The 12937-nt window shown below is 34.1% G+C and overlaps 1 protein-coding gene across 1 annotated transcript; it reads left to right on the top strand.

Annotated features, from left to right (window-relative positions):
- The first annotated feature begins 4460 nt into the window (after positions 1-4460).
- LOC107900087 (uncharacterized) lies at positions 4461-4937 on the top strand. The gene is made up of 2 exons (XM_016825796.1): positions 4461-4572; positions 4660-4937. Exons 1-2 carry the CDS (start codon positions 4461-4463, stop codon positions 4935-4937), a joined length of 390 nt encoding a protein of 129 aa, XP_016681285.1.
- The last annotated feature ends 8000 nt before the right edge of the window (positions 4938-12937 follow it).

Here is a 12937-nt window from a genome sequence, read left to right as displayed (position 1 = left end):
CATATCATGAGTATTAGGAAAACATACAATATCACGTTTACTAGAAAAATCACATAATCACATACAAACATCATAGATCTGAAGTTTTGGAATTACTTACTTGGAATCCTCATTTTTATCGGATTTTATCAATCTATATGAATACTTAGTGTACTCACCCATTTTCACTTTTTAAAAATTTTATTAAATAATTATTTAATCCTTTCATATATATATTTATCTCGAATAGAAACAATATCATATATTTTATCAAGAAAAATCCCCACACTTGATTTCGCAAATCCGATAACAACGACTCTATTCCCAACTTCTAAAGGAAGAGATCAAATCTAGAATCCTTACGTATAAACAATTCATACCATATTAGAACAAGTTATTTTAATGAATAACCCTCAATTTATGATTTGGTGAAATACTTATATAATCGATTGTACAATCGCACACTTCCAAAAGTGGGGGTACGAATCCGAGATTTTCGAATAACATTTCATAATATCCAATAAACCAAATGGTTAATATTGTCCTTATCGAATATATATAAATAAGCAAAAAAAATATTGTAGACAAAGAATCATCAAAACTTGCATAATATCGAAGGAATAAAGGCTCAACAATTTCCCACAGAGAGTTTAATAAATAGGAGGATTCACAACTAGACAAAAAATAACATAATATACAAAAAAAAAGAATTAGAAATAGGATGTGAAATACTCCTTTTTATGAACAAAATATTAGAATTTAAGGATTAGAGAAATTAGTTACGAGAAAAGGAAGAGAAAATAAGAAGAATTAGAGAATTTGGGTGTGGTTGATGGCGATGGTAGTGTGACAGCGACAATAACGGCAATGGTGAGGTGGCTTTTAGATGTGGTGGAATAGAGGAGAAATAAAGAGAAGGGGTAGTAAAAACAAAAAAAAATAGGAGAAAAAGGATGAGCAAGGAAGAGGGGCAACTAAAGAAAGAAGAGGAGAGAAAAGATGAGAAAAAAGAAAAAGAAAAAGAAAAATGTGTCTAGGTACATGGCTGACCAAGGTATTGTAAGGGAGGAAAAAGGAAATAGGGGGACAAAGGCACCAAAAGTGGATCATGGGAGTGAAAAGGGGGCTATGTAAGGTAATTTTGCTAGACAGAAAACGAAAGGAATCTTTTCCCACAAGGCAAGTGAGGTGGACGGCTAAGGGGGTTTGACCCACTTAGAATTGTCAAAAATTAAATAAAAATGTGAGAGTGTAGGGGCTTGAACATGGGACATTTTGAAAATAATTCACTCACTTAACCACTAGGCCATTTAATTCCTTGTGTCATAAACTAACACAATGAAATAAATAAAATATGGGGCGTGACAGCATAGATTCGCGCTACACCTATAAGATAGGTTATAAAGACTTTTTAAGTCATGCTGTGGCGTTATAAGGAAATCCGCATATCCAACAAATTTTGATAAGTGTGTTAAGTGCGAGAATATATCTTATATTTCTCAACCATTCTGATAAGACAAGTATGCGTGTTTCATGTTATACAAGCTTTATTTATGAACTAAGTTTTCAAGTATGATTTTTCTACACGCACAATTGAAATTGTTTTTACAAACTTATATGTTTTTCAGATAAGCAAACAAACAATGATTTGGGTCTTGCATCTTTACGGTGAACCCAACTTCTGACATGATTTTCAAACTAAATCTTCTTTTTGCTTTAAAATCTTTATTTTAAGCATACCTTATCGATTCTTGATTATTCACTAATTCTCAATGAATTCATCCACTCTTCTCTTACATCGCAGGTAAGTAGGTCGCGGATGGTTTGGCAAAGCTCATCCTTGAATAGATATTGGCTAGCCTGGGAAAATAGGCGATGGGGTTTTAGACTTGTTATATTTTGATTCTTGAAATAATTTCTTTAAAGTTTAAGTTTATTTTTGTTTTTTGAAACATGTCCTAAAATATTTAATTATCTTTTTATTATGAATAAAGTTGATGTTTTTTATGCATAAGTACTACGTTGTATTACCTTAACTTTTACAAAAATATACGAGTCAGATTTTAGGTACTATTTTTTACGATCCTTAGATGTTTGCGACTCCAAAAAATTACATGCATACCCTTGATAGTGATAACCTTACTACTTAGTGAACCCAGGAAAAAGCAAACCCATGTGTTTATGCAAACTCTATTATATTATGATAACCTATGCATGTACAATTCCTTTTGTTGTGAAGTCTGTTTATTTAGTGAACCTATAATGAACGTTAGGATGCGAATTTATAATACTATATGTGAACTTAGGTTGATGTGCGAACTCATACTTTATGTGTGATGCAAACTCACATTGAATGTTGCTATGCAAACTTATGATTGAGTGATGTTTGTGAACCCTTAAGATGTTGTAGATTGACATGCAAACACTTCCTCTATTTTTTTTATAAGGTCACATGTTTTATGCATGATGTTATGTCATTTCACTGCAATGTGTGAAACTCAGCACAACTTCCATGTTGTGAATCTATGACGTATTGGAAGTTAGGTTGGGAATTAATGGAGAGTCACTTTGATGGCTAATGTGGCACGCCGGATTTGGGTTGAACTTACTCGGTAGGATTTGAGGTATTACATTGGTTGGTACAAGAGCAAAGTTTTTTCAGGTTAGTAAGCTAGCCAAGTAGGTTCATCGGGTTGAACATTCGACAGGTAACTTCGCCAAGATGACGAGGTGTGTTCACCAGAAGTTGATAAGGTAAGTTCGCCAAATTTGTGTGTATTAGACATCTTATGTATGCTTGTGTGCTTCTTTATTGGGGTAGGATTGGGAACAATATCGCCTTGGCTTAGCAGTATCTTTTGTAGGATTACGCCTTAGATCCTCCCTTTGTTGTTCGTTACCTTAGTAATTTTGTTGTGTTTTGGCAAACTGTGTTCACATGTAAGTTTGTCAAGTGTGAACCGTGTCCGCTTGTATGTATACTATGTTGTGGATACCAGTTATGTGTGTTTGAAGTCTTACCTTATTCAGTATCTCCTGTACATTTAGAGTAAGTAAGAATGCCTCATCGTAGAGTGAATGCAAATTGTGCGAATGGAGCTGGCAACCCCTTTGAAGGTGACTAGACTTTGGCTACGCAAGACCGACCTCAAAGAGCAAATATTTTGGAATAAGGCATGGAGACCCTAGTGCAAGCCATGACTGGGGCTTTTCAGTGAGTTTCTAGTGCCAACATTGCACCTATAAATCAGGGCTGCCACTAAAGCTTCTGCGAGCTCTAGGTGGTAGGGAATTCAGTGGTGTTAGAGGATTCAGACCTACAAAAGTTGAGTATTGGCATTAAGGTGTTGAGAAAATCCTTGAGCAGATGGCATTTTTTAAGGATGAGAAGTTGGGATGCACTATGTCCTTACTTGTAGGTGAAGCCTATCATTGGTGGAATACCGTGAGTAAGAGACTGCTGAGAACCAATTGACATAGGAGTTTTTTCTAGAAACTTCCAACAAAAAGTTCATGAGTGAGCAATATTTGGAAGCTTGCAAGCGTGAGTTTATCAATTTGGTACAAGGTGAATTGTCTATGATTGAGTACGAGGTAGGATTTGTGCGACTAAGCCTAAATGTAGCAGATATGGTTTCGTAAGGTAAGGATCATTTTCAAAGGTTTCATTTTGTCTACATCATGATATCCAACTATACCTGGTAACTTATGATACTGTGAAATTTAATGATCTGGTGGACAAAAGCTAAAGCTTTTGAAGAGATGAAGGCATTGCGAACTAAAACTAGAGCTAGGAAGCAAGCGTCTGGGTTAGTGTCCAAGAGGGATCGCGACTCACAAAATTCTGGTAAGAGTGTTAAGTGAAGCCTCAGGTAAGAACGTCTGCGATAGAGGAGCAACACCTAGGATGCAAAGTAGGGTTCATATAGGTCTGTGAGTTGGCCTTTTGTGAGCATTGTGAGCGAAGACATCTTGGGGAATGTCATAAGATGACTGGAGCTTTTTCAAAGTCTGGTTCTAAGGATCACTTGATAAAAAGACTGTCCAAAAATTTGGGAGGGTTCGCAAGCTTAGACAGCGACCTCTAGTTAAGTGTGAATAGGTGTTCGCGGACGAGGAACAGGTAGAGGAGGTGAAACAATAGCAGTTCGGCAGCGAACGTTAGCTCACACTGTTGTGACCCAAGAGGTGTTAGGAGGCCTCGCACGAGTCTATACTGTAAGGGAACCCCATGAGTAAGGTGCCATTGATGTTATTATAGGTACTTTTACTTTACGAACTATTTCATTGTTCTCATTGATTGACTCTGGTTCCACACACTCATATGTTTTAAAAAAGCTAGCTTGTAAGTTGGGAATTCCAGTAGAAACCATAGATAAGGGTGTGACTATCACTAGTTTGTTTGGGGACTGTGTGTTAGTCAATAAAGTATATTGTAAGTGTCCATGAAGTTTTAAGGTCAAGTTTTTTATGTGAAGTTGATGGAGTTACCATTTTATGGGTTCAACGTGATTTTGGGAATGGATTGGTTGATTGAACATAAGGCCAAGATCGACTTTGAGCTGAAAAGAGTTACCTTGCGAAGCAGTGAAGGCAAGTAAGTTATTTTGGTTGGTGAGCAAACTTAGTTTATGTCCAATATGGTCTCAGTGTTGAAAGCATAAAAGATGTTGGGTAAAGGCTGGGAAGCTTATCTCGCTTGTCTGATGGGTTCGCAAGATGTGGCAAAAGGGGTTTGTGAGATGCGAACTGTGAAAGACTTTCCTGGCGTGTTTCCTAATGAGCTACCTAGATTACCCATAGACCTCAAAGTGGAGTTCACCATCGAGCTATACCCTGGTAGTTCACCAGTGTCTATTACACCATATCGCATGGCACCCAAGGAGATTAGAGAGCTTAAAATACAACTTCAGGAGTTGCTCGATCAAGACTTCATTCGACCAAGCATATCACCTTAGGATTCACCAGTGCTGTTTGTGAAGAAAAAGGATGATAGCATAAGGATGTGTATCGACTATAGGCAGTTCAATAAATATAATGTCAAAAACAAGTATCATTGACCAAGAATCAATGATTTGTTTGACTAGTTGCGAGGTGCTACTGTGTTTTCAAGATCGATTTGCTATCTAGTCACTACCAACACAAAGTGAAAGAGTCTAATGTGTTGAAGATAACAATCAAAATGAGGTATAGGCACAATGAGTTTTTGGTGATGCCCTTAGGGTTAACAAACACACATGTTACTTTCATGGACCTGATGAATCGAGTATTTCATAAATACTTGGATAGATGTGTGGTAGTGTTCATTGATGATATTTCGGTGTATTCGCTAACTGAGGAAGCGCACGATACTCGTTTGAGAATTGTGTTGCAAATCCTGAGAGAAAAGTAACTATTCACAAAGTACAAAAAGTGTATTACTACGATACTCAAGGAAGTTGCTAAAGATGACATCAGGTCATCGAGAATGAAAGGAAAAGCGAGAGTTGTCGATGAGTGACGAGGGAATTTGATTTGTATTACTATGATTTGAGACCAAGCTAATTATTTGCATATTCATGTTAAATTGCATGATTGATTATCGAGGTGAGTTAAAAGAATTTATTTTCTGTGATTGATATTGAATATCGAGGTAGTGAACGGGATTGAATAAAATAGAAAGTAGCATGAGTTATTTGAGATATGATATATGATATGAAAATGGATTGAAATATGTTACATGATATCAGATAATTGTGTTTTGATGATGAACTGAAATAAGATTATGAAGTTGAATGTGAAATTATATATAAACTGGATGATATAATGAAAATTGGATTATTGGCACACTATTAATTGTTCAAGCAGATTTAGATATAGTTGGCATGCCATGGGATAGATTGAGTATGGGTTACTTTGACTATATATCGATGAGCATTGGGTGTATATTCCTTCAAACGTTCCGATAAGTGATAGGCATAACTTTTTTGTTGGTTATACCGATGAGTATTGGGCGTAATTTCTATACTTCTGACGTTTTAATGATGCATTGGATGCTAATTTGGTGTGTTGGTTAGAATCCGTATATCCGTTCGAATCCAAGTCATGTTAATAGGGAATATAAAATGTAAATTGCTTAAATCATGCTAATATTTATTTGATAATAAGTAATGATACTACAGATGCATATTGGCAATATATGAATATCGATAGCATGTGAAAGACCATGTGAAACGATTATTTGAGCCCAAAGGGCCGATATGGAAACTTGGTGTAACACCCCTTACCCAAGACCGTTGCCAGAGTCGAGCATGAGGCATTACTTGACTTAACTTAAAAGTTCAGGGCATAAAACTTCACTTTTAAAAGTTATTTCACTGTTCATAATAAGGTTGTCCACCTGCACAGTAGTCACTAAATAAATTATAACATGAGCTAAAAACCTTGAAATTTAGATCTGTAAATTTTCCCTAAAACTAGACTCAAATATATTTTTACCATAAATTTTTTAGAATTTTTGGTTCAGCCAATTAGTACAGTTTATTAGTTAAATTCTCCCCTATTTCACTGATCAACTGTCCTGACCTCTCGTCACTAAAATTCAATTATCTTGTTATACAGACTTCATATGGTGTTCTCACTTGTTTCTACAGAAAATAGACTCAATAAGGAATCTATAAATATAAATTACAACTTATAAATATTTTTGTACAATTTTAATGATTTTCCAAAGTCAGAACAGGGGATTCTAAAAATCACTTTGACCTTGTCTAACTAAAATGAAAATATCTCAGAATACATAATTCCTTTGTCTACACCGTTATTTTTATATGAGAATAGACTAAATAATATTTAATTCTATATCTCATCCACCCTCTAATTCATTTTCTACTATCCTTGGTGATTTTTCAAAATCATGTCACTACGGTTGTCTCAAAACTGATTCACTACCAATTTTTACTTTTTCATAATTTCTATGCATAATTTATCACCTAGACATTTATAACAAGAAACACCTACATACTTAGCCATTTTAATAACTATTCATCATAAAATATTTACATATCATCTTTTGGTCATATCTTAAGAATATACAACCGAAATGACCAAGTCCCTATACATGTCATAGCTCAAAACATTTATCGTCTTAAAATACCGAGTTGTGGTGGTTGATAGTGTGAACGCTCTCTGACGCCTTCAAGATCCCGACTATACTTGATAATACTATATGAAAGAAAAAGAAATAAAAGAAATAAGCATAAACCTTAGTAAGTTTACAAGTAAATAAATAACAACATTTATCATAAACAATTATATTCATAAATTTTTATTAAGCGTTAAGATCTTTACTTTCTTCTTTACTTACTCTCTTACTCGTTTACTTTCTTGCTTGCTTAACTTACTCCTTCATTGCTGAAATTTCTTTTCTCAACTGATAACTAAGATACTCTTAATCTTATTAACTCACCTGAACTTGTCTATTAGGCTTTTACCTGAACTTTCATGTAACATCGTCTATTTATTAGCCCGTTGAATCACTTGGAATACTAAGGATACTCGGTCTCCTGTCTGAATATAACATGCCAAAGCTATGTCCCAGACATAGTCTTACATGGGATGTTTCTTGAACTACCAATGTCATATCCCAGATAGGGTCTTACATGAGAGTTCTCATATAGGTGCCCATGACATGTCCCAGACATGGTCTTACGGGTGACCTCTCATCTTGGTGCCAACGCCATGTCCTAGACATGGTCTTACATGTGACCTCTCATAATCTCAATGATGCCAATGTCATGTCCCAGACATGGTCTTACATGGGATCTCTTTACCCAAATGTCATGACATTTGTATCCAATACATTCATCATGTTTCAACGGGACCTTTTAACACTAATTCTCTGTCATCTCATACTTGAGTTAACATTAGATATTTCCATGAAATAAATACATAATTGCTGAAAATAACAGCATTAATAATAATTATCAAAATATTGCACTTATTTACTGTAAACTTACCTCGGTACAAAATATGATCAAATCTAACACTTTAGTCCTCAACCTTTTTCTTTCCGCGGTCTAACTCCGAATTTTGTTCTTCTTGATCTATAATAGAAAATTTATCTTATTTAATACTCACATTCATCAAAACAGTCCTTAACTCGAACTTTGACAAAATTACATTTTTGCCCCTAAACTTTTGCATATTTACACTTTTTTCCCAAATCTCGGAAATTAAACTTAATCCATTATTCTTATGTTTTATGACATGCTAAACATTTTTCCCTTCTATGGCAACATCAAATTCCCACTCTAACACTTACTTATGAACATTAGGTATTTTTACCGATTATGTCGTTTTACTCGTTTTCACTTAAAATCACTTAGAAAAAGTTATTTAACATAATTTCAAGCTTCATATTCTACCATAAAACATAAAAATAAACACATTTCACCTATTATTATTTTTCCAAATATGAACCCTAGGTTAAACTATTGCTAGAATAAGCTAAATCAAGTTACCGGGACTCCGAAAACGTAAAAAACATTAAAAACAGGGCTAGAACAGACTTACAATAGAGTTTGGAAGCTTGAAAAACCCTAGCCATGGTTTCCCCTTGTGAAATTCGTCCATGGGGTTGAAGATGGACAAAAATTGGCTTTTAATTTTGTTTTTAATTCATTTTAATAACTAAATAACCAAAATGCCCTTAATGAAAAACTTTGGAAACATGCCTAACCATATCAATTTTTGTCTAAAAACTTTACCAATTGTCTAATTACCATATAAGGACCTCCAATTTAAAATTTCATAACAATTGGACACCTCTAACATGTAGAACACAACTTTTGCACTTTTTACAATTTAGTTCTTTTGACTAAATTGAGTGCCCAAACGTCGAAATTTTCGAACGAAATTTTCAAAAAATCATTTTGTGAAATTTTAGACCATAAAAATATAATAAAATAATTTTTTTCCTCATCAGGTTTGTGGTCCCGAAACCACTGTTCCGACTAGGCCCAAAATTAGGATGTTACACTTGGTGAATCAATGAATTCAATTCAGAAATGGAATTATGGTATATATAAATGTTTAAATTTGAATTGGAATTGAATGTATTAATGTTTAGTAGATGATATGGTATGTGTTTTTTACTTTGATTGTAATGATGAAAGTTTATGAATTTGGTTAATTGAAATTGTGTATAATCCCGATTTTAATACATGAATGATAAAAGTTTTGGTTATTAATAGATGTTCATAAAAAATTTTATATATATGATGTTATAAATGTTTAATTGACTTGAATCATGGAAGTACCATTGAGCTTTATCGCTCAACATACGATTTGTTTATTTGGTGCACAGGTTTAAGTAAATCTTAAAGTCTCAAGACATGATTAAACATCAGCTAGCGATCCTCAACTTAGCAATGTTTGTATAGTCCCTTTCGTTTTAATATATGACATGCACCTATATTCGAGCCAGTTTTGTATATCGTATATGGATAAGTTGATATTTAATTGGAAATGGTTAACTTGATATGGTCAAACGGTATTGTAAATGACATGTTTTGAGATGGTTGAAAATGAAATGAACTTAATATGAATGTGTTATGTTATGTTAAATGAAATGAATTGGTGTCAAATGCTCAAATGGTTAAAAACGAAGAATTTTCATGGGTATCAAAGTATTGAATGACATTTTGTGTAATGTATATGTATAACTGTTGTTTAATGGTTAGCATTAAGCCTATGAATGTGCCATTTTTTATTAAATGTCTAAATGCAAGAATTGATTATGTGTTTAGGTGATTTGAATAGGTACCGAATGTCCTCTTTTTGAAATAAACGGTCACATCACAATGTCAAACCTTTATTATCGTGACAAGAAATCGTTAATAAGTTGTATTGCAACGAGGAACCCCAAAAGCCGCAACTTCTACTCGATATTTTACAAATTTTAAAATTTGATCCAAATTTAATCTCAGATTAGTAAAAGAGCTTTTGTAAGCTCTTATAAGACTCAGAAATGATTATGTAACATATTATAAATGTCTATTATACATATTTGCATGTATAAATGGTAGCATTATGTATATAATTTATCATAGTTGTTCTGGAAATATATGTGACATCCCGTAGATCGAATCCAACAACCGGGTCAGGTATAGGGTGTTGCATGTACAATATTTATAGTTGAGTGACATGATGGTTTTATAAAGTGTTATTAGTGGTATTGTCAAGTGATGGTTATAAATCCTTGTTGAGAAAGTTAAAATAATTGTATAAATGTGTATAATTGCTTGAATACGTGTTGGTAAATCACCTAAGTGAAATGTGAAATAGTAAAAGTGAAAGAAGTGAAAAAGAATAGATCCATGAGCCCTTACTAAGTGAATTTAATAAATTATTATTGACCGTTTAGTCGTTTATAATAAAAATATAACACAAAAAATATAGGAATTGAAAACAGCAGTGTCTGCAAGTGCATGAGTGAAATTGTAATATAGTTTAGTACAATAAAATACTTTGAAAGTATTTCGAGGATCGTACCCAAGGTAGGATAGAATAAATTATAAAAATGCTTTTTACGATAATAAGTATAAATAGTACTAATTAATTCATATATTATGATAAACCATAAAATAAGTTGATGTGATAAAAATAAATAAATAACGAAATTAAATAAATAAGAAAAATAAAAAAAATGAACTAAATTAATAAAAAAATCAGGAATATTAACTCGCTTTAGGATTTGTAACTAACTTCGAATTAGGATTTTAGGGTGGATTAGCTACCGACTAACCAATTATTACCTTCAGACCTCTAATTAACTAATTGATTGGTTGATACTCACTTATCTCCCTACCTTACTTTCTCAACAAGGATAAATTACGATTTACTTGGCTTGACTTATCTTTCGACCTCGTCTAGCTTAAGATAACTTCCTACGGTTGTTAATCCTAGTAGTTTAAGCACACATAATTCATACCAACTAATGCCTCTCAAGAAACCCTAAACCCTCCGTTAATCACATCCTCATCCACTAGTAAATCTCCCCTAAAGGATTTAACCACTCATGATATTCATAATCACAACTTCGATTGCATGAATCATGTGAAGACATGACCAACTAGGGAAAGAAAAGAGATTTGAATAATCGTGGATTAAATATCGAATGAGGAAAGGAGTAGTAAATCTCTTGATTGGAATAAAGAATTAAATCAAATGCAAAAGAAAATAAACTGAAATATTTTAACTAAATAGATAAACTCTTGAATCAAAATTGATTTCAATAGGAAAATAAAAGAGTTATGAAGATTCAAAAGAAAATTAATATAAATCTACTTCTTAACTATTACGGTTTTTTAAGGCATCTAGGACGACTTCGTTACATACCCCTAATGTCTTATTTATAGAGGTGTTGACAACCTAACTTTGGTCTTTGGCATGTCCTAGGTCTTCATATAAGTTTGATTGCAGGGATGAAAATAACCCCGAATTACTTGGGAAGGACGTCGACCTGTGTTGTGCCACGCAAGGCACTCATGGACTAATGAGAAACATTCAAATTTTGAAAAGCTTAAGTTAATTTTGACTTAGGCACCTGTTTTGATACTATCTTAATCTGAGAGAGAGTTCATAATGTATGTGATGCATATCACATCTATTTGGGTTGTGTTTTGATACAACAGGGTAAGGTGGTGGCTTACGCATCTAAACAGTTTAAGCCACATTAAGGCAATTATTTGATGCATGATCTTGATTTAGCTGTGGTTGTCTTCGCATTAAAACTATAGAGGCATTACATGTATGGTGAGAGGTGTATCATCTACACTGATCACAAAAGCCTCAAGTACCTCCTCACTTAGAAAGAGTTGAACTTTAAGCAACGTAGATGGATTGAGTTGCTTAAAGACTACGATTGCGCTGTAGAGTATCATCCTGGTAAGGCCAATGTGGTGGTTGATGCTCTTAGTCGAAGATCGATGCAAGAGTTAAGGGTGATGTTAGTTCACCTAAGTCTGTTTGAGGGTGGTGGATTATTGGTTGAGTTGCAGGTTAAGCAGACTTGGGTTGATAAGATTCAGGATAAACAACTTTTGGATGAGTCATTGGTTAGTCGGGTTCAGTAGATTGAAAAGGGTAAGACTTTGGTTTTCGAGTTTAACAGTGAGGGTATTTTGTGTTTCCGATGTCAGATTTGTGTGTTGAGTGATGTGGATTTGAGGCAGATTATTCTACGAAAAGCTCATAGTAGGCCTTATGCAATATGTGTCAGTGGTAACAAAATGTATCGTGATCTCTGGGAGTTATTTTGGTGGCTCGATTTAAAATGAGAAGTGATCGATTATGTGTCTCGATGTCTGATGTGTCTGCAGGTTAAGCGTGAGTACCAACTTCCTTTTAGCTTGCTTCAACTCGTTAAGATTCTGCAGTGGAAATGGGAACAGGTAACCATGGAATTCGGTAGTGGGTTGCCCATGACACCCACTAAGAAGGATTCTATTTAGGTCATCATGGATCGATTGACCAAGCCTGCTCACTTTCTTTAGGTTCAAACCGATTATTCTTTATAGAAGTTAGTGAAGTTATACATCTTCGAGATAGTGAGACTTTGAGGGTTTCTTGTATCAATTATTTTAGATCAAAACCCTTAATTTACATATTGGTTTTGGAAGAATCTTCATGAGGCTTTGGGTACTCGGTTGGACTTTAGTACTGTATTCCATCCACAGACTGATAGACAGTCCGAAAGGGTGATTCATGTATTGGAGGATATGTTACAAAGTTGCATTATTGATTTTTAAGGTAGTTAGGATGAGTTTCTACCACTGGCTGAATTTTCTTATAATAATAGCTTTCAACCCAATAGTCAAATGGCTCCATACGATGCTCTATATGGTCGTAAATGTCGCATTCCATTTTGTTGGAATGAGTTGGGTAAAAAGAGGATTGTGGGTCCGGATATGGTTAC

Source organism: Gossypium hirsutum, chromosome D06, assembly GCF_007990345.1.
Source record: "Gossypium hirsutum isolate 1008001.06 chromosome D06, Gossypium_hirsutum_v2.1, whole genome shotgun sequence".
Lineage (NCBI taxonomy): Eukaryota > Viridiplantae > Streptophyta > Magnoliopsida > Malvales > Malvaceae > Gossypium > Gossypium hirsutum.
The sequence above is the reverse complement of the archived record's forward strand: the minus strand, read 5'-3'. Positions and strand labels throughout refer to the sequence as shown.